The 25,887-nt window shown below is 39.3% G+C and overlaps 1 protein-coding gene across 1 annotated transcript in view; it reads right to left on the bottom strand.

Annotated features, from left to right (window-relative positions):
* Positions 1-25,887, bottom strand: part of SORCS3 (sortilin related VPS10 domain containing receptor 3) — a 690,838-nt gene that overhangs the window by 31,278 nt on the left and 633,673 nt on the right. Inside the window, exons 15-19 of the mRNA XM_044660176.1 lie at positions 23,088-23,205; positions 21,451-21,584; positions 7,621-7,734; positions 3,614-3,785; positions 152-338 (exon numbers count right to left, since the gene is read on the bottom strand). Coding sequence (XP_044516111.1) covers positions 152-338; positions 3,614-3,785; positions 7,621-7,734; positions 21,451-21,584; positions 23,088-23,205 — 725 coding nt within the window. The remainder of the gene's footprint in view (positions 1-151; positions 339-3,613; positions 3,786-7,620; positions 7,735-21,450; positions 21,585-23,087; positions 23,206-25,887) is intronic.

Genomic DNA, 25,887 nt, shown 5'->3' with positions numbered 1-25,887 from the left:
GACAGAGAGAGAGAGAGAGAGAGAGAGAGAGAGAGAGAGAGAGAGAGAGAGAGACAGAGACAGAGACAGAGACAGAGACAGAGACACAGAGAGAGAGAGAGAAGGGGAGGTGGGAAAGCTCCAAAGGGACCACATTTGTTCACCTACTTACAAACCACATGTAGGAAGAGAACAGCAGTATCTGAGCCCAAGTGGTTCTCCGCATAGGCTGTCACCTGGAAGATCCCTGCACTCTTGTATACATGCCTGATGCCATCCTCAATGGGACTGAAGTTAGCGTAGGATACGGCAATCCCATCTCCAAAGTCTAGTTGGATGTTTGTCCTCTGGAGATCGCCCTGCAGGAGGGAACATTGTTCTGGGCTGATGAAGTGAATGAGGCTTCATTTGTGCCCTAGGCTTCTTCTAGCTTAAGTTGGGCAAGGTGGGCATGCAGGAAACAACCCCTCACTCCATCATTCCCCTAAGGTTACCCTGGACTACTCTTAGGACACTTAGGCAACTCGAAAGAGATCTCTGGATGGGAACTCTAAAGGATCCTCGGGAAGCCTATTAGAATTCTCCTGCATCAGCCAGTGCAAAGGAGGTTGAAGCGATGTGGCACCACAGTTGGAAGCCTCGTTTCTCAAAAACCCGAAGGTAGATAAGGGCATGCAGAGTGTGAGTAAATGAGAATAAACTCAATCAGGGTTCTGAGGCAGGAAGAGAGTACTCTCTAAATGGGAAGGAACTAAGGCTATTAATGAACATTTCAAGGCTACATGATGCTTCACCAACGAGCTGTGAACCTCTTCAGCATCTTAGAGAATGTTCTGCTCTAGCTAGGATGGTGCCTTAGGACTCAGACACATTTTCCTTTGCTGATATCACTAGGTGGTATAGGTATTATCCCTATTTTTTACAGATGAGGAAACCGAGGTTTTGAGGAGTTAAATGACTTATCGACAGTCACATATCTAGTAAGGGTCAGAGGTAGGATGTGAAACTACATGGCCAGGATTCTTTCCCACTCATAGCCTAATTCCTTTATTATCACGTGGTTGAAGTCATGAATGTACTTTTTATGACATTTATAAAGCACTTCAGTCTTTCAAAGTGCTTTATAGGCATTATCTCCTTTGATTCACAAACTTCTCTGATAAAGTAGGTGGTGTGGCTATTATTATTCTCATTTTAAAAGTAGAGAAACTAAGTCTGAAAGCAGATAAGTGACTTGCCCAGGATCATACAGCCATGTCAGATTCATGCTTATGTACAAACAGTGGAAAAGCAGAGATGAGCAAAAAGGGCCTGGGTATATTAATAAGAGCAGATGTAAAGAACCCAGGAGTTCAAATCTGCTTATAGTCTAGTTTTCTTGAGTTCTAGGAGAATCCATATGGACATTTTAACCTTTTACCTCATCTTCCATATGGCATAGCTTCTATACCCTTGCTACTAACTATTCAACTTATTATATTTATGGGTATATAAAGGAAATGGTGGAGCAAACCACAGATTTATCAAGGATCTCCTGCAGGATCATATTTTTTAAAGATGGAGGAAACTTAGAGTTCATCTACTTTATGAACCTCATGTTGAAGATAAGGAAACTGAAGCTAAGAAGGTTTTGATGACTTGCAGAGGCAGGATCTGAACCCAGAAAACTCTTTCCAGGAGTTATGGAAATAACTGGTTCCAAATACGGTTTTGATCCCTGCTCCAGATCCTTCATTCCTTTCTCAGTTAGATAGGTAGACGATAGCTGATGTTGAAAAGGTTTTACTAAGCATTTTATAGACATTATCTCATTTAAATTTCATAATACAGCTGTGAGATGGGTGTCACATTCCTACTTAACAGGAGTGGATACTGGGACTCAATAGTTAGGTGACTTGCTGAGGCTCTCACAAATTTATAAGCCAAATGAGGATATGAACCAGGGTCTGTCCTAGAGCCAAGTGCAGCACATATTCCCCCCAACATCCCTCACAATAAGCCTAAGGTCATTAAATTTTGCCACTTCTCCTTTGTGAGTCTATGAATCTCAGAGTGTTTTAAGCAGGAGAGACACTAATTATCAAATGAACTGAGGGAAAAGAGCATAAAGTCAGAAAGTCTCTCTCTTGCCTTGTCAAAAATGCTGCATAATCCGTTTATATTTCCTTATAAAAAAAGGCAGAGCAAAAGAGAAAAATACATTTCTCAACAATGTACCATTGCCACCGGTCACTTTTCCCAGAGAATAACAGTGTCCCAGACTGTCTCCTGCCTCCCTCTCAGCAGCACCTTGGTTATATATGAAATATTGATAGATGCTTTCTAGCCCCCACACAATGTCAACTATCTATGAGTTTATGAAAATAAATTAAGGTGGAAATGAACTGGCAGCCTTTCAAATGGATAAGATCAGGGCTCTACCAAGTCATTCAAGAATCACCTTTTGCAGCTCTGGCCCTTAAAAGTCCCCAGTGGAAATGTGATGCTGACCCCTTCCAAAGCCCATAACTCTTTCAATCAAGGGTCTGGACCAGGAGGTAGATGCCAAGTTGGCTAGTTTCAGATATTACATCTCCAAAGCCCAGTCCATGTTGAATATGTTTTAAAAGGTTCCCAAAATGCTCTATCTTTGGAGAAAAGAAATTCAGTTTGGTCATTTTCCAAGAATCCCAAAGCACAGAGCAATTTGCATGTAAATTTTTAGGACTTTGTAAATCAAAAATCCCATGTGCAGCCCCACAAGAGCAAATGGCACTAATATTTTCCATGACCATGGAATAATCGAAGTGGCAGCAAGAGAGACAACATGGTATAGGCTGAAAAATGCACAGGATGTGGGAACTAAATACTTGGGTTTATGTCTAAGCTCTACAGCTAACTTGCTGATTCTCAGTTTTCTCATCGGGAAATGGGCATAACAAAATTTGCACTACTTATGACTTGTAAAATGCTATAGAATGTAAATTGTTTTAATTGTTATTTTCATTCTTATTGTTGTTGCTCAATAGTCAACAGACAATGAGGTTACCTGTAAGGCCAAAGTGATCATGGACATTTTAGTTTCACTGACCAGTCTGGGAACATGTAAATGAATGGTACAACTGCTAGAGGGGAAAATCAAAACAAAAACTTTACACTATTTTTAAAAGGGAATTTAATAATACAACCTTCCCAACCCTAATTTTATACACTCAGAGAGTACAAGGTAAGACTATTTCAGAACGTGACAATCTATACCAGGATTTTTTTAGTAGGGGTTAGGGTTTGGAATGACAGAAGGAGAGATGGACTGTGTGAGCTCATGACATGGAGGAAAGATTATATTTCTTTCATGTAGCATAAATAGCCTAATGGCAAAATAAAATTTTATATAAAAAGTAGTCAGATTTTGAGGAGGGAAATTCACATTCCTATGCCTCGTGAAACAATCTGAGGCCACTGAACTGATACCAAATCAGCTTATGTTTCCACTGCCAATACCCTCACACTATGTCATTCTTTTCTCTCTCTTCTTTCAAAAGTTCCAGTTAAGACACCTAAAGGCACCTAGAGTCTAGTAAGATGGGTGTCTTTCTCAATCAAGCAGAAAGAAATGTCACTTTCATATGTCTCAGCTTCAAAGTTTGGAACCTACCTCCTCCATGAGGATGACGAAGGTGGCATTGTGCCCTTGCTCAGCCACCAGCCGCCCGTCCACAGTCACCACGTGGAGTCCCCTTGGAGCCTTGCCTGGGCACTGCTGGGATTTAGCAGTGTACTTCTCCCTTAGCCCATCTGTGCAGTTGTTAGACACAATTCTCCGATACCTGGAGGTATTGACATTATGGTTTTGTTTTTTGGTGCACGTTTCGTGTGTGTGTGTGTGTGTGTGTGTGTGTGTGTGTGTGTGTGTGTGTGTTTTTAAAGAAAAGAGACTTCTCATAGCAGCTGAGGCCAACCTTTCCTTATAAAGTTAAACAAACAACAGGGAGTCTCTATCCTTCATCATAGGGAAAAGCAGCTCTCTACACACTGTTATTGATTGGTTCTTCCTGGCAATCTATGGTTCAGGTTGCTGAACTGAGAAAAGAAAAATCAATGTGTGACTCCTATGGAACATGGGAAGGGGCCAATGACTGGATCATGCTTGGGGTCCTTGGGGTGAGAGGAATCTGCCTTCATTCTCCTGGGACCTTCTCCTGCTACCACCCAAGCAGAGATGGACCTTGGTCCAGTTACTGTGCCTAATTCTGACTCTGATTGCAGAAAACATTCTTTTGCCTCTGGGGAGCCCTTCTGTCATCCAACAGCTCTCACTTCTGAGTCATCAGGTTGTTTTATAGCATTTTATGGCATCCTCTCTGCCACCACCCTCAATATTTCATCTTCCTCATAGTGGGATTGACAGACTAAACAGAAGTTCGAATAGGAGGCCTCCATTCAATGCCACTGCAGCAGAACAACCTCCAAGATAAATAGAGAAGAAAAGAGTTAGAAGGGACCTTGAGAGGTCATCTAGTCCAACCTCTATTGTAAAAGACCTCACCAGAACAAGGCAGATCCTATTCGTTGACCACTGTTGCAGAAACAAAACAATGGTACCTGATGGGACCTTGGAGAACCTCTGATGTAGCCTCCTTATTTCAGAACTGAGACCCGTAGAGAAATACCTTGCCTGAGATCAGCTAGGACATTAATGGCAGAGCTGGGACTAGAAGACAGAGCTGCTGATGCTCACTCCATCACACTGCACTGCCTCCCTCTCACACAGAATATTGTATGGTTGGTCTTTCCAAGTCATCCTTACTCCCCATCCCTCAGCTGAAAGTGCCTTCCTTATAAGATCCCCTTCCTTGTACTCCGGAGTATCCAGTACATAATCATTTTTGCATATGTCATTTCCCTCGTTAGAATATAAGTTCCTTGAGAGCAGGGACCCTCTTTTGCTTTTTCTCTGTCTCCCCAGCCCTTAGCACAGTATCTGGAATATAATCAGCACTTAGTAAATAGACTTGCTGATTGATAATACATATTTATTACATACGATAGCCTATAACAAAGTGCTTTCTGCAACTCCTAATGCATTAGAATGCCATGCTACAGTCCAAAAAGAATCTTTATTGTATAAGTAAACATGTTCCATTCATTTTTTTAATTGCCTGATATGAATTATTGACAGCGACCCCTAGCATGTGGCTGTCTGCAAAGTAGGACAATAGTAGACTCCATCTAGGACTTATTAGTCACTTAAAAGAGACTTGGGTTCTTCCCTGTTTTTTTTAGCCAGGGCTAATTAACCTATCATAAGCATTCAAATGGTCCTCATTCAAAGGCATCCAGTGGATCAAGGAAGGCACTGGATGAAATGAAACCTGGGACTTCCTATCTCACTAGCTCACCAACACTTTTATTGCAAGGCATCTAATTTCAAGATCTATAGCTAGTATCTGAGATGACTGGACTAGAAAAAACAGAAAGGAACACAGCCTTTTCCTTGAGCAGGCATAGCTCACATTACAAAGCATTTATACACCTTGTCCCTCTCCTCTCGCCCTTTTTAAAAATTAGGCTTTCAAGATGAAAGCCCATTCTCCTGATTTTCTATGACTCTTTACAGCTGGCATGTCTTCATTTATTGAAGAATCATCAAATGGTCACTGCCTTTTAACACGTAAGCTTTCAACTTTTCTGCCTCAGCTAGACTTCCTTCCTCCAAACCCAAATTCTATTATGGAAATAATAATAATTAGAAACCAATGTTTGAGTGCAAGTTGGGTGGAGGATGGTGCTTGCTATTTATAGTCACTCTGTGATAAATCCTTCTGTAAAGAGAAGAAATCCTCTCTGAAGTATTTAATTAGAAAACACAGATCTTTAGAACATAGAGGAATGTGCCAGGCTCACATGTACACACACAGAGTCATAAAATGTTACAGAGGGCACTGAGGTTCATTGAAACAGCATCAAAAATAGCCATATTTCCATGTGGCCAAAATTTAGACCATAAAAGCTTTAAAAAGTATTCTTTATAGACAACTGTGATGATATATTTTATGGCAGTAGTGATATTATATAAAAACATAAAATAAACCTAATTTCAGTACCTTGGATGATCAGCCAGTTGGCACCAGAGTGAGATTTTGTGACATGTAGAGATTTGATTATAATGAAATATTGTAAACTGTGTTACTCATATCAAGTTGTATAATCTTTAAAAAGTCATTTCCCTACTTTGGATCTCAGTTCCTAATCCAGAAAAAGAGGGGATGAGGGGTGTGGACTTTACGGTTTCTAAGAACCTTCAGGTTGCAGGTCAGCTTCCAAATGTGGCTAGAATTTATAACTGGATGCTTCTTTTACAAAGATCAGGGCATCCTAAGTAAAACATGTTTGTGAGAAAGTACCCATTAAAAAGAACTGCCTCTGAGGTTAGCCCCCTGGACCACCTCCTTCCTAACCCCATAGACTGTATCAGAGGCTAAAAGCAACCTACCCACTCTCAGGATTTCTCTGTCAGTGAAAACACAAGCCCATAAGCCAAAGCTGCCTCATCTATAGAGTTTGAATCCCCTAAATCTCAATGCCAAGTGTCCTTAAACCAGAGATCAGCCCCCAGGAGTAGCCCTGCCAGGACCTGTTCATGTCAAGATCTGGCTCAGGCTTGTTATTTTATAGAACAACTCAACCTCCACTCCCCTTTTTAAGTCCTATTTCCCTGTTCCCAGATTGCAGGGGGTGATAGTCATACTACTATAAAGCTAAATAAACCGAGAGGTACAGAAAGGCAAGTGACTTCTTGGAAGCAACAGAGAGGTCATTAAAGAAGGAAGTTGGAATTGGAAGGCTGGATTCATGACTCCCACATCAGTGTTGACTATATATTCTGTTATCTTGACTATTCAGCAGGTATGGGATAGGTCATCAAGGAGGAAAGTTGGGGAAGAGAGAATAAATCTCCAAAGGGACAGTTTAAGCTCCTTGTAGAATCATGAAGGGAAGACAGAGAGACAGATGGAAATAAGTGTGCTCTACACACACACACACACACACACACACACACACACACACACACACACGCACTGCCTCTCTCTCAGTCTCTGTCTCTGTCTCTCTGTTTCTGTCTCTGTCTGTCTGTCTGTCTCTCTCAAATTGGAGGGTTACAAAAGCTCTCAAAACTACATTTCCAAGACAGGTAAGTCAGAATCCTAAGGTGTTTGGGCTGACCTGTCACTCTGGAACTCAGTAATACCTGTGTGGTACTTATGGCCATTTGCATTGCCCAAGGTTCCAGTAACAAACCATTGTTCTGAGAAGAGCTGAAACAGCCTGGCTAAAGGGCACCCATCTCACCTCATAAGGACAAATGCCTTTTCTGAAACCTTTCACTGAAACCAGGCTGCTGGTCAGTTTGATCTTTTGCATGAAAAGATTGGCCCCAAACTCACCTCCTTGTTGCTAGAACAATGTTATCATAAATATCCTGGCTGGCAGGATCTCTCTCTCCTAATCTTAAATCATTTCTAGAAGACAATTTCTGCAACTTTGCTCATTAGTCTTATCCTAACAAACGCTCCGCTTATTACATCTGCAGCTCAGTCTGTCTAATTCCAACTTAGGCAAAAGCCCAGAAGAGAGCCAGAAATGAACAAGCCAGGTACTTACCCAGTACTGTTGAGGTAGCTCTGGCCAAGGCTGCAATCCCTTGATGGAGAAGATGGGTTGTACCAGAAAGCAGGGATGCACTGATTATCTCCATGTCTGTCATAGCCATAATCACTGCAGGAGGAAGAGGCAAATTTTTCATAATGGGATGTGGATGTGATTGTCTATATATACCTTCATGTACTTACATATATCCATTTTTAGACCTCTGTATAAACTAATGCACATGCACATAGGTGGTGCAGTGGATAGAGTGCCAGGTCTGAAGTCAAGAAGACCCAAGTTCAAATGGGAACTCAGACACTTACTAGTTTGTGACCCAAGGCAAATCACTTAACCTCTGGGTTTGCCTCAGTTTTGTCCTCTGTAAAATGGGGATAATAATGGCATCAGACTCCCAGGGTTGTTGTATGGATCCAATGAAATAACAATTGTAAATTAATACATTAAAATACAGCTCATAGTAAGTGCCATATAAATGCTATTGTCATCATCACCATCACCATCACCATCATTATTAATATGCATATATATGTGTATATATATTCTTTGAACATTTACTAAAGTTTTGCTAACAGAAGGCTCTGTGGAGGGGTAAGGGCATAATATACTCATGAATAAAACCCATCATCCCTGTATTGAGCTGCACATATATATGAATATATGTCCATATATACCTTTTTATACTCAATCAGATCCTTCTAGAATTAGATGGGAAATTCAAAGCAATTTCCTATAAACCCTATCTGAAACATGAACACACATATTCAGATGTAGCTTTGTGTTTCTGGTAGGATTTGTATACACATATACAACTTGTCCAAGGTTACACAGGTAAGTGAAAGTAATACTGACTTTAGAGTCAGAGGACCTGCAGTTAAAACGTACCTCTTTCACTTACCTGTGTAACCTTGGACAAGTCATTTAATCACTCAGGAGGGACTTGAGTTTCCAAAAGGGGGGTTGGACTAGATAACCTCTAATGTGCCTCCCATCTCTAAACATTCTATGTTCATATTTTTATATATATGAACATATATATACATATATATGCATACATGCATATCAATATATAGACAGAAGTGGAAATATACACATATATAGGTTTAGAAATACCACTGAAATTATATACGACATCCACACATAAAGATGCAGAGCTAATGACACATTCTTTGGAATACCGTCATGGGTAACAAATCTTTATCACTGGAGATAGCCAAAGTTCTTTCAAAGCCAGGTATCAGGAATAAAGCATGTATGTGGGTTGGAGTTCTTACACAGAACATTGCATACCCATTGGGTAATGAGACAGATTTTCTTCTATGCCTCATACCTCTCAGAAGGCTGTTTCTAAAAGAGAATCCCCATCATTGGAATGTGTTCACAGTCTCCCCAAAAAAAGAGTGCAGTGCCTAATCTCTAGTCTTTGTTTCAAAATGTGTTATTATTTTATAGCCATATATCATGTACGTATGGGTTCACATGCACAATCATTCAAAATGGGGCCCTGTTTCCTTTTAAGTCCCAAACAAAGCTTTCAGATACCTGAAATGTGTGAGGAAATCTTTACCACAGCAAGATAGAGAAGCTATGTCAAGAGTGAGGACAACTGAGTGAGCAACTATCTGCTCTCTTGTGCAATCCAAGGTAACAGATATATAGTTAGAGATGGCCACCAACAGCCTAAAGTTGGATGAGTTCATGCCTGAGAACCAAAAGTTTCCAAATGATATGACTATAGTTCCTCACATTTTGGCAGGAATCTTAATAACCCAGGTGAAGAAAATTGAAAAATCATTAGGAGGAATATAAGAGAGCTCATGTTTCTTGAACTGTCCCCATTGCTTATTTATTCTTTGGTTAGTATAGACCAGTGGTTCCCAAACTTTTTTGGCCTACCGCCCCCTTTCCAGAAAAAATATTACTTAGCCCTCTGGAAATTAATTTTTTTAAAAATTTTTAATAGCAATTAATAGGAAAGATAAATGCACCTGTAGCCATCACCACTCCCCTGGATCACTGCAGCACCCACGAGGGGGCGGTGGCGCCCACTTTGGGAATCACTGGTATAGACAATACTTGCAAGCAAAACTCAGAATACTGTATTGAATACCCAGAGGCTATGGGATATGGACCTAGGCACTTGACTGTTACTTCATCATCTCAGTTCTTGGCAGTGAAAGAGGATCCCAGAATGTCTATGAGGAAATACTCCTCTCCTAGGAGAGTACCCTCCCATTCTTGTCCAGAATGCCCTCTTACTCTCCTGCCAAGATTCATTCACTCTTCCACTCATTCAACTACTCATTTATTCATCTACTCACTCATTCATTTAGTAAACAACCAAGACCCTATGCCAAGTGCTATGAGGATTGGAAAGATGAATGAGATATCATCCTTCAAGTATGAGAGATAAGATTTGTACACATATAACTGTAATAAAAAGCAAAATTGGATAAGTGCCTCAAAGAGGTACAAACTAAGTCCTCACGGGGGGTTGAGGAAAGGGGGTTGGAGGGTTCAATGGATGATTAATGGCAAACCAAGTAATAGTGGTTGTTTTCTTAACAGGGGTCGTGGCTTTTTTCCACTCGGAGACAACGGCTGTCTGCTATGACTTTGTGATATTTTCCTTTATTCTTTTATCTCTCCATTTATCTATCTATCCATTAGCTGAGTTGCTTAACTTATATTTCTTTGCTTTATTTCTTTTTGCTAATGAATGTTAAATGATAAAAGGGGAACGTGATGTACCATCAATCACAATGGCATGAATTACATAGCTTTACTTAACTGTTTTTAGGGAATAGACCTTAGGGAAGGGGCTTTCTTTAGGATTCAGGGAAGAATTTTAAAGAAGAATGAAATCTACATAGGTTCCATCAAGCCTGATGGCTCCCCACTCCTGATAAACCTGAGATATATCACACTCTGATTATGAATGTAAAGTAGAAATGGCCAGCAGGTTCCAGGAAAGAATTTTTTCCCCCCGTTATATGCTTACCTTCTGTCTTAGTAGCAATTCTTTTTTTTTAAACCCTTACCTTCCTGTCTTGAAGTCAATACTGTGTATTGGCTCCAAGACAGAAGAGTGGTAAGGGTAGGCAATGGGGGTCAAGTCACTTGCCCAGGGTCACACAGCTAGGAAGTGTTTGAATCCAGATTTGAACCTCGGACCTTCCGTCTCTAGGTCTGGCTCTCAATCCACTGAGCTACCCAGCTATCCCCTGTCTTAGTATCAATTTTAATATAGAAGAATGGCAAGGGCTAGACTATCAGGGTGACATGATTTGCTTAGGGTCACTCAGCAAGGAAATACTGAACCAAGGTCCTCCTGACTCCAGTTCTATCCACTATGTTGTCTCACTGTCCCTGGGGAAAGGTTCTTGCAGGAAGTTTTTACTCTCAATCTTTTAGGCTTGGGTGGTTCCAATATAAAGGGTCCCTTAACAAAGCCCTCAGTGGTGCTTTTTCATTACTTTTGTAGTATTGACCCATATATTTTGTAGGTCCATCATCCTGACCCTTCTGGTTTTCAATTCCTTCATGTCCTTTTACAAGGATCTTGTATTGAGTATCTAACTTTGAGATTTTATAAACTAAATTTTCAACTGACACAACTTTATCCTTTATATTTCAATGACTAGGGACAACTCAGAAGATAAAGAACTAGATCTAGAGACCAGAGGTCTTGGGTTTATATCTGGTCTCAGATACTTCCTAGCTGCATGACCATAGGCAAGTCACTTAACCCCAATGACCTAATCCTTACTTTTCTTCTGCCTTGGAAATGCTAATGATTCTAAGGCAGAAGGCAAGGGTTAAAAACATTTCAATGGACACATAATTTGATTGCCCATTTCTTTTTATTAGAAAAAAAGGGAAGGATTGGAGGTGGGTGGTTAGCTGGGAAGGAGAAGTAAAAAAAGCATTTATCTAATGCCCACTATGTGCCCATCAGTATCCTAGGTACTATCATGCATATGAGAAAGTAGGAGGCAAAATCTCAGCCCTGGAAAGCTTATATTCTTTTGAGAGAAACGAAAGATAGGATGTAATTAGTCCAGGGAATAGATGATTCAGAAAACACATACTGTCATGCTAGAGAGACCAAGGAGATGAGTATGGCATGGGACAGCCATGGATGGCAACATGGAGAGATAATGAGTATATCTGAGTCTTGAAAGCAATGCAGGAATTGAGTTATGTAGCAGGTGGGGGCTGGCATCCTGTATGGGGACAACTAAAGGAATCGTTCTTGTCTTCTGGTGTAGGATTGTCACTCTACCTAGTTCCTGCAGCATGAATACTGGAGCTTCATGAGTCATAAACTTGCCCACGCTTGGAATATTTGCCCTTGGACTTATCTATGGGAACATCGGGGTCTCCATTTGGCTGACACCCAGAAAGTGCCACAGGTTGGTTTATTGAAGTCACTGGTTTAGTTAGCTGACCTTGAGTGTGATTAGTATTCTTTGGAGGGTGGCTACCATTGCAAGCTGCCTTGGGAAGGAGGGAGATTTCTTAATGTTCTCCATCTTACTGCGAAATGTTCATCTTCAGCACTACCGCTCTGTGCAGTAAAATATACCTGTTAGTAACTCAGTAATTAAAAATGTGCAGAGGTCTGGTGCTTTGCCCCAAAGAGGGGAAAAAAGTCTCATTAATATTTAATAACATTAAGGAAAACATCACTGGGGGCCCCCAAGCCGTGGGCTTCTTCATTAACCGGAGCTAAATGTATATTAAAATCTCATGAGCTGTCCAACTTCCTTCCACAGCCCTAGGGTTTGCATGATTTAGGTCGAAATCCAGGGCCAGTGGCTTCCAGGGAAAAGGTGCTTTTCAGGCAAAGTCAATCATGAGGATCAGAGAGGAAAAACCCAGAGAGATGTTGCTTAGAACTCTCAAGCTGGGTGTCCCACTGACTCCACAGACATACCAAAAAATTCATCTGGGAACAGTTTGGCAACAGTTCTCTCATCTGTCAGAGACCCCTAAACATTAGAAGATGATGATTCCTGGTGAATAAAGCTTCTTAAAAGCAGGGACTGCCTTTTGCCTATCTTTGTGTTCCCAGGCAACTAACTTTGATTTTCACCATTACAAGAACTTGTACATACATTTGAAAAAATGACAGTATAATTTTGCAGATTTCTCTCTCCAATCCAGGGAAAAAGTTCTGTGTTAAGGTCATAAACATGTTGAAAAGAAGGAAATTTTTTTCCAAGTCTCCAGTCAGACCAAACAGTGATGATGGCAGAAATGATTTGGGAAGAAAAACCAAAACAAAAAAACTTCTTTCCTTTCTCCTCCTCTCTCCCCAACAAATCCTCTGTTTTGCAAAAACTCTTAGTATGCAGTATAAGTATTCCTTTCAAAGTGTCAGCTTCCAAAGGGCAGAGGGTAGGTCTATCTACTTTTCTTTCAAGACCCTCTATATTCTACCCCCACTCTACATATCTAATTTTATTTCTTTACACTCCCTCCTTTTGGGCTAATTTATTCCTTTGCTGGCCCACAGATGTACCAGGTTCATTCCTGCCTCTGGGTCTTCACTCATAGAGACCCTTGTACCTGGAACATCCTGCCTTCTCCCTATCTCTCTATCCTTCAAAGTCCAGCTGAAGTTCTACCTCTTCCATGAAGCCTTCTCTGGTTCCATAGCCCTTACTGATTTCCTTTATCCTCTAAACTCCTAAATATTTATGGAATAAATAAATGCTTATTGTTATTTTATAGGATATTTATAGAATAAATAAATATTGTTCATTATTATATATCATAAACCAAATAAATGCTTAGTTATGCTGTTCTCATACTTTCTTACATTATTCATTGTTTTCTCATCTGTGTATGTGTCTCCCATCTCCTCTGCTAGATTGCCAGTTCCTTGAGGGTAGGGATCAGGTACTAAGCACAGGAATGGACACACTGAAGGCATTAGTAAATATTTATTGCTTGATCATTTGATTATGTAAATCTCTCTATCCAAGGGCATTTACTAAATGACATGAATACTGATGGTTCATTGGATTTCAGAGCTCTCCCACTGTGGTACCTGGGAATGAATGGATAAAAATGTGACCTCTTGAGCAAGACATTAATGATAATAATAATAATAATAATAAGTAATATATAGAATAGTTTGAGCACTTTACATAGCACTTTATTTTATCCCATTTGAGTCTCACAAAAACCCTGTGAAGATGTGATTATTATCTTCATGAACAAGTGAGGAAACTGAGTTCAAGTAAGTTTAAGTGATTTGCCCAGAGTCACATCTAAGAAATGTTTCAGGTGGAATTCAAATGAAGGACTTTCTGAAACTAGATTTAGTCCTAGCTGCTTCTTTGTCCTACCTCTCAGGTGTTACATATGGACCTGGCACCAAACTAGGCAGAAGTCCTGATGGGTCAGATGGCATCTGTGAAAAGGTATTCCATGTGGCTCTCTATGTGGATGACTAGTCCTGCCCCACGCCCTCAATGGATTCAGAGCAGGTCAGAGGGAGTCTCTTCCTTGGCCAGCTGCCCCTATATCTCTGTCAAACTTGTCTCTGGAAGAGGCCTCACTCTCCACCACCTCAGACTGCTCTTCCCTAGGCCAGTGATGTGTTGGAGGCTTACTAAAAAGAAGCTCTTCATGATGACCTTGAAGTAGAGGGATTTATGATACCATTAAGTGAAAACTTCAATACTTATGCAAGTGTTACTGATTTCTGACAACTGCTCTGGAAGGCACTAGGAAAGAAGTGAGAGAACATAGCATTCCCCTAACAAGCATTTCTGAGCATCTATGAAAACTTACCTTTTTAAAGAGGTAGAAGGGAGGAAGGATAAAAAAAACCCTCTTCTGAATTCAGATTGAACCTTTCAAAGTACCACACAAAATTATAAGTACTTAAATCCTTTTCTAAACGACTAAACCTACTAAACTAGGACATTGTTTCTTCCTTGGCTTCTATCTTCAAGACTTACCACTGACTGTGCCATTCAGCTAGAAGTGATTCTCCTTTGGATCAGAGAAATAACCAAATTTCCACAGAGGCAGAGAAACTAAAGATGGCAGAAATGGAAGGACCCTTGAGGAAAGGGCTTGGACATAGCAAGAATCAGAGCCACTCTTGCATCACAGTATGTCCTAGAAGACTACGTCTTCCTAGGGTGGAGAGGACAGGTCTCTTTTACTTTCTTTCAAGAAAGTAGTTCTATAATCTAGCCCAACGCAACTGATTATTCCACTATTTCCTAATCAATCTTCCTCAGCTTTGGTGTTAGATGGGTTACTAACTGGGTAAAACAATATTCTTTTCCACTAGACCGGGAATTTTTAATCTTGGGTCTAAGAACTTGTGTGTGAATGTAATTTATATAAAACTGTAAATACTTGTTTATATAGTGTATATATGTGTATATATGAATATATTTGTGTATATATTAAGCATATTCTATACATTTGTATGTATATATATACAGATTTGCTGTCCATTTATGCATATGTTTATATGTACACAACCATATATTATAGTATATTTGTGTGCATATGTAGATATACACATGTAATTGTATTTCAGTGTAGTTGATTTTCTTTGTAATTTCCTTATGTATTTTATTTTCTGCATTTAAAAACATTATTCAAAGAAAAAGTCCATAGATTTCACCAGACTGCTTATGGTACATAAAGCAGTTAAGAACTCCTAAACTAAACTAGGCTGCTTTTCCCTTACTAGAACATCTAATTTAACATTATTGCTCTCAGCGAGGTGTCTCAGAGGTAGCAGCTAATGATTCCTTGTGGTAGAGACTAGTATTAGATGTCTCAAGGAATTGCCAAGCTAAAAGAGTCCCAGAGATCACTCGGTTCAAACTACCCGAAACACGAATGCTCTGTGCAAGAACCTGACAACTTGCCATCCAGCTTCTGCTAACACTGCAACTGAGGTGGAACTCATCACCTCAGAGGCAACTTATTCCACTTCTGGAAAGCCATCTTGTATTGAGCCAAAATAACTTCTCTCCATTAGTTCTAAGTTTGTCCCTTAGAGACAAACAGGAAATGTTAACTCTATGTTCCACGTGACAGTCCTTGAGATATTTTAGCATTATGATTATGTTCTGGCATAGTCAGTCATCTCTTCTAAAGACAAAACATCCCCAATTTCTTCAACTGATACATCTTAAGACTAGAGGAGAAAGGGTCTATGTGGAACTATTATAATTTGGTTTTCCATGTCTGAAAATTCTTGATGGCAAAACAAAAACTTTTTTTTTTTGTTAAACAATAATCATACTTATCCTCTGATCATTTCTATTATATATTATTTCTGAATGGTGTTGCCTCTTGTAATATAAGATTCTCCCCATGGAGTTCTCCCCATTGCATCTGACTACTCCTTTACATTTAGCATTAAAGTGATTTCAAATTAGAAGGGACCCTAGGAATCTTCTAGTAAGGCCCTTCGATTTTACAGAAGGCTAAACTGAAACCCAGAGAAATGAAATGACTTTTTAATGTGTGTATGTATATGTATATGTGTGCCCTTTTGTTTAAACAAACAGATAAAATTTCTCTATAAAAATGAGTACTAGCCTTCTAAATTAGTCCCTTGGGGAATGGTGGGATGGTAAACACTTTTTCTAATGAGGCTGTCATTGAATAAAATATTTCTAGTCACCTCTCCTTAGCAGAGGTCTTCTGAACTCATGGCATGCTCTTTTGAATTTGTTCAGCGATGGCATCCTTTGAGAATGTGTTTGATTTTTTGAAATAGTTGAAAGTCATTTACAGTCACTTCTGGTGAATAAGGTGAAAGATTGAGCTGTCTGATACCATGTGGGATCAAAATAAGGTATGCCTAGAAAATAATAATACTCATTTTCTTGTATGATTCACTGGCCACAGAACAGGAGAGCTGGAAAGGACTTTAGCGGTGGTCAAACCTGTCTCCCCGTCAGTTTACTTATGAGGAAACTGAGTTCTAAAGACAGAAGGTAACCTGCCCATTGTCCCACTGTAAACAGAAGATAGATCTGGGACTCCAGCTCTGCTCTTATTTGGATGCTATATCCAGTGCTTTTTCCAATTAGCAAGAAACGTGACTCAGATAAAACTCATTGGCTATGATGCTGCCCATGCAGAAAGCTCCAGTACCCTTTCCATGTCATAAGCTCATACTTCCTTCCTGAGGAAAGCATCCAGTTAATTGGGATGTGCTACATAAACCTGCCAAATAAAATGCCAATTGCCAAAGAATAATTTGGAAATGTTTCTAGCAATGACCGCCTAAGTAAACAGCTGCCCCAGGTTACAACTTTGATGGACTGTACCCATCCAGATCTATAAATTCTGGTTTGTTAAAAAGCCAGTCCCATTACTTTCTGGTCACAATACAGAGTGAAGACATTGGTGCAGAAGAAGAAGAGGAAGGCATCTTTCTTATCTTAAACTCTTGGGGGAGAGAGCAGACCTATAACAGGACCTTTAGTCCTATAAAGATGTGAAGTTTCACAGCTTTTTTGAATAGTCTCATTACACCTTGCAGAGACATAAAGAAAAAAAATGCTATATTATACACAGAAATCTTGAACAGAACTTCCAAGTCACAATGCATTGAAAAATGTAGAGGGAATATACATGTGTCAGCTCCCTCAATCATCCTCCCCCTTCTATTCCTCTCCTTTTTTGATCTCTAATTATCCATCAATCCTCCAAGGAGTTCTATACAATTGCCCATGTCTCCTCAGTCCTTTAAAAGATCTTTATTTGTCTAGTAATTCCACTACTACGTCTGTATCCCAAAAAGATTTTTAAAAATGAGGAGGGATCTATTTGTACAAAAATATTCATAGCTGTGCTTTTTGTGGTGGCAAAGAATTGGAAACTAAAGGGATGCCCCTCAATTGGGAAATGGCTGAACAAGTTGTGGTTATATGATGCTGATGGAATACGACTGTGTCATAAGAAATCATGAGTAGGATGATTTCAGAAAGAGCTGGAAAAAAACTACATGAACTGATTTAGAGTGAAATAAGCAGAACATGGAAAAACATTTTACACAGTTACAGCAATATTGTGGAATAATCAAATGGGATAGACTTTGCTACTAACAACAATACAATGATCCAGGACAATTCTGAGGGACTTATGTCACCCACCCCCAGAGAAAGAATTGTTGGAGTAGGAATGAAGATGAAAACATATTATGTATCATTTGTTTGTTTGGTTTTATGTTTTAGGGTTTTGGTTTTATAAGATTATTCATTTATAAGGAATAATCTGGAAATATCTTTTGTGTGATAATACATGTATAACCCAGTTTGGATTGTCTGCCACTCTGGGAGGGGGAAAGGAAGAAGGGAAGGAGAGAGTTCGACCATATAACTTCAGAAAACTTATGTGGAAATGTGTTACTAAAAAAAAATCAAAAAGGTCTTTATTGACTGCTCTCTGCTCAAGTTTTCCTATATATTCATCTATTCTTGTTGCTTGCATTTCTTCCCCTCCTCTTCACCTCTTAATCACTTAAAACCTGAGTTCTGACCCTATGACCAAACTAAAAATTCTTTCTCCAAGTTTGCATTGATCCCCTAAATGCTAAATACCAATGGTCTTTTCTCACTCCTCATCCTGTAGCTTTTGACATATCTAGCAAAATGTAAATTTCTTAAGGGCAGGAACTATCTCATTCTTATTGACTGATTCTTTTGTATTTGAATCTCCTGTGCCTAATGCCTAGAACATAAGTAATACTTAAGAAATTATTAATGATTGATCTATTCCCTTGTCCAATGACAGCCATAGTCAATACTCTCCTAGTAACTACACTCTCACAGACACCTGACCATTACTGCTCAGGCACCTATTTTGGATCATCATTGATATCTTGCCCTTTAAGTGGGAGTGCACTATCCTTAGCCCATTTTGCTTCTCTTTCTACAGACTCTATATCTTGGGGATTTTGCTCTTACTACAGGTTTGATTATCATTTCTATGCTCACGAGTCTCTTCTTTTATCCCATTAATTCCAGTCCCAGCTTGACTATTACCTATTGGACATCTCCATCTAGAGCAGGGGTCGGCAACCTTTTTGGCCGTGAGAGCCATAAACGCCACATTTTTTAAAATGTAATTTCGTGAGAGCCGTACAGTGCTCGCAGTGCGCACTCCTGTAACAGCGCCTGAAAAAAAATTGATTTTATGGCTCCTGCAGAAAGAGCCATATCTGGCCCTCAAAAGAGCCAGATATGGCTTGAGAGAGGGCATACGTTGCTGACCCCTGATCTGGAGGTACCATCAGCATCTCAAAATCAACATTTCTAGCCAGAATTGATTATACTTTTCCTGAAGCCCACCCCTCTTCCAAAATTCTTTTTTCTGTTAAGAGCACCACCATCTTTCTGAATGCTTAGATTTCCAACTTTGTAATTATTCTTGTCTAATCATTCTCCTCATTCCTTCTATTCAATCATTTGCCAAGTCTTTCTGCTGTTACTTCCACATCTTATATCTGTCCCCTCTTCTTGTCTCTCAACATTTCAATATCTCTCAGTTGGATTACATTATATTCCTAATTGAACTCTATTTTCAGTCTCTCCTGTCTTCTTTGCTAATTCTCCAGAGATGACACATTAATCTTTATAAAATGCAAGTTTACTCAAGAGTATTCAGTGCCTCCCTATTGTTTCTGGAATACAAAGCATTCTATAAGTTGGTTCCTATCTAACTTTCTAGATTGCTCATTTCCCATTATTAATCTTTGAGTACTATTTTTTCTTCTGTCCTACACAACGTTTCTTGAATGCACCATAATATCTCTAATCTCTGGATTTTTGTACATGCCGTCCCTCTTGCCTGGAATGTACTCCCTCCTAACCTCCAATGCTTAGAATTCTTAGTTTCCCATAGCTATTGATTTAGGAGTCTCCTCCTTCCCACATCATATCTTTTTTGGGTGGTGTTTTCTCTCCTTCCTGAAATTATCTGTCTCTGTTTTATTTATGTCTCTGTTTTATCTCTCCAACAGGGAGCAATTTATCATTTTTGTTGCTGTTCCTAGTGCCTATACTGTGCCTTGCACAAACTAGGCATCTAGTGAGATGAATCAAATTAGATATTTAATTCAAAATAGCTGAATTGAATGCACCTGAAAAGTCAGAAATCTATAATAAGGTGAATGCTACATGACTGATACTTTTAACATCTGTATGGCACCCACATTCCTAGAAATATATTGCCAGACATGTTAAATAATTGAAAATTACTGATCCCAAATGTGAAACCATCCTTTGGCTCTGAAGTGCCTGTCTGAATAACCACGAAAAAAGGGTCTGGCTATCATAATTTAAATTCCATTTAAAAATGCAATGAGTTTGACTGAAGACAAACTCTAAATGATGGACATCAAGGAGTGGAGGGGACAGATAGCAGGAGAACATGAACATAGTGACCCAGGAAGCAATCATTTACCAAATGAAACACTTGATAAGAAGTATCTTCAAAGTCTAGGCCCCCCATTGTAGGTTGAGAACATGCAAGAAGGGTGGAGCTAATTCCTTTAAATTATGGTTGTGGTTTTTTCGTCATCTAACGCCAGACAGGGTGAACAATTTCAGGTTGAATCAAGCCTCATAATTTCCAACTTAAACCTACTTATATAAGTTAGTGACTGATGCCTTGGTTCATATTCTAAACTCAAATAGAAATGGATCCTTCCTGACTGCATATTGAGTTAGAAAACTACAAATTAACATTATATATATTGTATTGCATTTTTTAATCTTGTTAAACATTTTAATCTTATTTGGGCTGTACTTGGGAGTCCTGATGGCCATTTGGTTGTGAATTTGACACCTGTTCTAAATTAATTGGGATATGTGATATAAATCTGCCAAATAAAATTCTGATACAAACTCTGAATGGTGTTGGGGAAGATGATAAAGAAACCTCCCAGCTGGGATCTACAGAATTTGCTCTAGTTTGCGGGACTGTGGGAACTCTTGTATTTCTCCCACAAATAATTCTGAGTGATTTGGATGTAGAAAGGACTTAGATTAAGAACAGCAAGATGGAGTCCTATTGTACTGAATCACTAATGAATCACATGGCCCAATATCTCTAAACAACCCCAGTCATGCCTCACATTATGCCCTTGCCATCTTCTCATCAGTTGCCTTTCCTACATTCTCAATGCCCTTCAAATTCTGGTTCTGCACATGATAAGTATTTAACAAATACTTTTTAGTCATTCATTAGAATTCAAAATAATATTACAAATGCCACTGGAAAGAGTATATCAAACTAAACACTTATAGCCCTATTCACTATTTATGTGCCTCTCCAATTTAAAATACCCCTCCTTAACCAACACTTATCAATTCTTATTGTTTCCAATTAAAAGATCAGAGACAATTTCCCCAGTGCTCAGTACATAATAAGAACTTAATAAATTCTTTTCATTTCATTTATTCATTTGTTCATAGAAAAGACCAAGTCAGTCACTGAACTCAGAAGTCTGCAGTCAATTGTTCAGTTGGTGTGTTGACAGTTGCCATATATTTACTCTCTATGGTTGAGGCAATGAAGGATTTTCAGGTTCTAGCCTCAAATTTTATCTGAAGTAAGTGCAAGAGACATTATCTTCTCTGAAAATGTTTTGTTCCCCTGCCTTCTATCCCTAGATACAACTGTCCCACTGCGTTGAGCAGCTTAGGACCAAAGCTGACAGTCTGACTGACATATAGCATGCTTCTTGCTTTTGTCCTGCCCCCACCCCCAGAGGCAGAAGGTTATATCTGTAATTAAATGGAAAAAGAAGCCCAAAAGACTCACCATTCAAAGTCCCAGTCTGCACAGATGCAAGGTTCAGAGACCACAGTTCCAGAGTAATCCCGTCCCAATGCACACTGGACTCCAGGCTTGCGTTTCTTGAATATTTTTCTTTCCCCCATGACACAAGGTTCTCCCTGCAAGAGGAGAGGTGGAGAAAGGGAGAAGGAGAGGGAGGGCAGGAGACGGAGGGGAGGAGAGGGAGAGGAAGAGGGATGGAGAGAGAGGGAGAGGGAGAAAGGGAAGAGAGAGGGGGGGAGAGAGAGACAGAGACAGAGACAGAGAGAGACAGAGAGAGACAGAGAGGGACAGAGAAGTGGGGGGGGGGAGGAATAGGTTCTCAGCTAATATCATTCCTATTCTATTCATTTACCAGATGCCCCATATCGGGCTCATGCTGCCAAAACCTCAGGCCCACCATTCTCAGATTACATTTGGGATGAGGATAAAGTTAATGAATCTCCTCCTACTGAGAAGAAGGAATAACAGGGAAAGACTAGCCACCCAGGCTGACTGCCAAAAGGCTAGACCGTTGCAATTGACTTTCTTGTATTTTACAAAGGGCAGAAGTAATGCAGGTCATTTCCCACCTACAACCCACAGGCCTCCAACAACTTTACTGACCTCTAGGGAAGTGCTATTATGGAGCAGAAAGGACCTCCATTTTCATAACTCAGTTATTTCTCTAATTACTGTGTGATCATTTTACTAAAAGGCAATAATACCAGTTTTAAGCCAAATCACTTTATGTAGCTCAATACATCACAACTTTTTAGAAAGATGAGATGTTAGAGCCAGGGCCTCTATTCTGGGTTCAAATCCCAGTTTTTCTAGTTACCAAAATGAATTCATTATCTTTCCCCTCAAACCCTACCCTCTTCCTAATTTGCCTACTACTGTTGAAGTTAACACCATCCTTCTGGGCACCTACATTCACAACTTAGGTATTAATCTTGATTCCTCATTCTCTACTCAACCCATGCCTTCTCCCACCACCATATCCAACTGATTGCCAGGGCCTATTGATTTTTTTTTTTAGTTTAGCAAAATTAGTTTATTAAATATACCCAACAGCATATCCAGCATGCCATGCCCATAGTCTCCCACCTCACCACTAAAAGGATGGATGGACATCCATCTTGTCATATTGATTTTATTTTGATAATGTCTCATATACCATCTTCTCTTCTCTGTTACAATGACCACCCTGGTCCTCATTATCCCAAACCCATGCAACTTTGGATAAGTCACTTCCCTTCCCTGGGCCACAGTTTCCTCATTTGTAAAAATGAGAAGGATTGGACTATATGACTTCTTATGTGCCTCATGGTTCTACATCTATGGCCCCCACCATATTTCCTTTAGCCTGTGATTCAATACTCAGTGTCCCACCAAAGCTCCTTCAAAATCACTGAAATGCCAAAGGAAACAGGAGATTCTCCATGACTCCCCCTCAAAAAGAATTAAAACTTTAGTCTCTGAGAATGACATCCAGATATATATTCTTTCTAGGGAAGCTAAATAATTCTTCTTCTCTTTATCCTGGGCAGAGGGACCCACTGTAAAAGTTTCTGTGCAAACAATGCTTTGGCATGTGGTAAAAATCTATCAACTGAGAAATCAGAGGCAGCTGGGCCTACCTGATTAAGGAGGTGCCAGGTCTGGAAGTCATCTTTGTTGCACCTTCGACTGAAGATGGATTTGTAATCCACCTTCACCAGTTGCCACTCAGAACGGAGGCTGAAGTGGCCAAAAACTCTAAGGGTTTGAGGGAGAAAGAGAGATAGGGTCAGGAGTCACCAAGACAGTGGCAAGACTAGGCAAAAAAGTATTATTGAAAATAGTTGCAAGCCATGGCTGTTCCACTAAAAGCTCCTTTCTTTCTGTCAGTCAATATTCATTTTTTAAGTGCTGGGGATACAAAGGAAGGCAAAAGTCAGTCCCTGCCCTCATGGAGCTCACAATCTAATGGGGGAGACAACATGCAAACGAATATACATCCTCACATGCACATAACCACCCCCCCCAAGGATATACAGGATAATTAACAATGGGAAGGCACTAGGATTAAGAATGTTTGGAAAGGTACCATAACATTTGTGGAGATCTTTGAATAAAGAGATACCTCTATTAGCATTATTTTGGTTGTATTCAGCAAGGATGCTTGGTTTAGAAGCTCAGAAACATGATCCCTTCTGTCTCATCCCTTATCCCACCAAAAGCAACATTAGTCTCAGGAAGGGGGCTCATATGTATGTACAGTAAAAAGTCATACAATCTGAGTGGCTACAGTGATCAATATTGACCTTTCTAAAGGCTAGCATTTGAAAGGGCCCATAAATATGAATGATCGATCCTTTCTAGAAAAGTAGAAAAAAAAAAACCCAGATTTTCTAAACTCTGCCCTGGTTGCCCATTATAGAATCACAATACAGCAGATCTATCAGAGTGATTTAAGAGGGTGAGTAATCATTACATTCCTGGAGCTCAATCCAATTGGAGACCCACCTTTCTGTGACTGGGATAATATTAATCTCCTCCTCACATCACCACATGCGCATCTTTTCTGCCTGGGTTATGACATTCTCTTGGTGATACCTAAGGCAATAGTTTAAGAGAAATTTTTTCTGCTCCCCATGAAATATTTATGTTTTGATAATCCAAACTACATAGGTATAGGAGACACTCAGTTTTGGATCTTTGATTTCATTTGTTTAGAGAATTTGTAACATGTAAATGTCTTCTATCAATTTCTCTGTTTCTTTGCAGCCTTTGACAAAGGCTGATGACCCTCGTCACTAAATTTTCAGAACAATTCCCTCCAGAATCTCCTACTTTTTTGACCACTCCTTCTTATTCTGCTTTGCTATCTAGATCATGACTTCTAAGTATGAATTTCCAAGATGTCCTGCACCCTTTTCTCTTTTCCCTCCATACATATCTTACTTTAGGATCTTATCAGCTGCATGTCTATGGTAATAGACTTCAGATCTATTTATTTATCTAGCTTTAATCTTTCTCCATTATCTTATCTCAAACTGCCAGTTGGACATCTCCAATTGAATGTCTCAGGGACCTCTTAAAATAAATACTTACAAAACTGAACTCATTCTCTTTCCCCTCAAACCCTACCTTATTCTTAACTTTTGTATTACTATTGAAGGTAGCACTATCCTTCTGGGTACCTACACTCATTTCCTAGGTATTAACTTTGATTCATCATTACCTACTCAACCCATGCCTTCTCCCATCATTATATCCAGTTGGTCTCCAAGGTTTATTGATTTTACTTTGATAATGACTCATATATCACCTTCTCTTCTCTGTTACAACCATGACTCTGGTATTCATTACCTCATTCCTTGATTATTACAATAGCCTGCTGGTTGATCTGCCCACTTTAATTCTCTTCCAACTCTCCTTCATCCTCTTCACAAGTCATCAGAGTGATCTTCCTAAAGCAGAGATCTGATCATATTACCCTCTATAAATGCCAGTGGTGTTCTTTCATCTCAAGAATCAAATATAAAATTCTCTGTTTGGTGTTTAAAACCATTCATAACCTGACCTGCCTTCTCTTCCATTTTTCATTTTCTTATATCTGTCTGCTCTATCTCTCTGTGTATCAATCTGTCTATCTACTGTATCTATGAATCATATTTGTCTATCTATCATATCTGTCTCTATTTTTGCTGTATCTATTATATTTCTCTATCATTCATCCATCCATTCGTCTATCTATCTATCCATCCATCTAACATTAGGAAAGAAATGTTCTACAGAGTGAATTACATAGATATCTGAAGCTTATTCTCTTTAAACACCAAAATCTTTCTGTTTTAAGCCATTTCTGAAAATAATATTTCTAAAATAGTTTTGAACCTTTCATTGCATTCTTCAATAGAGAACACTGAACAAGCATTATTTAAACTTCTTCTGATAATTCTGTCATCATTATGAACTTCTCATCATTGTGCTTTGTGATTATATAGTTATGGCCTCAGGGAATATAGTGCAGAACAAGACTGTTTGCTCACATTCTAAATGGTTCCAAATTGATCCATTTTTAGTTGGTCTGTCAATTTTTCTTAATTTTCTTTCTTCTTTCATTTGCATGTACCACTTTTGCTGCTTACCATGAGCTTACCTCTAGTACTGCTCCTCTCCTAACTAAATTTTTGTTCTTCTCTGATGACTAAGATGGTAAAATGATATTCAATGTAAGAATGCATATGCTCAGAGGTTAGGCTTGGAGGGAGGAAGGTTGTCTTCAGAGTAAAGTGCATGGGTTTCAGTACAATAACTATTTGGCATTTATTTAGTAAACTGAGACCTCACAAACTCCATTCTTAGTTATGTCTGTGTCTTTGTGTAAGACTCTTTGATAAGGAACCTATATATAAATGCGTACTTTATTGGGATAAGTGTATATATATATAT

This window comes from Gracilinanus agilis, chromosome 2 (assembly GCF_016433145.1).
Source record: "Gracilinanus agilis isolate LMUSP501 chromosome 2, AgileGrace, whole genome shotgun sequence".
Lineage (NCBI taxonomy): Eukaryota > Metazoa > Chordata > Mammalia > Didelphimorphia > Didelphidae > Gracilinanus > Gracilinanus agilis.
Note: the sequence above shows the minus strand (reverse complement) of the source record. Positions and strands in the feature narration are given on the sequence as shown.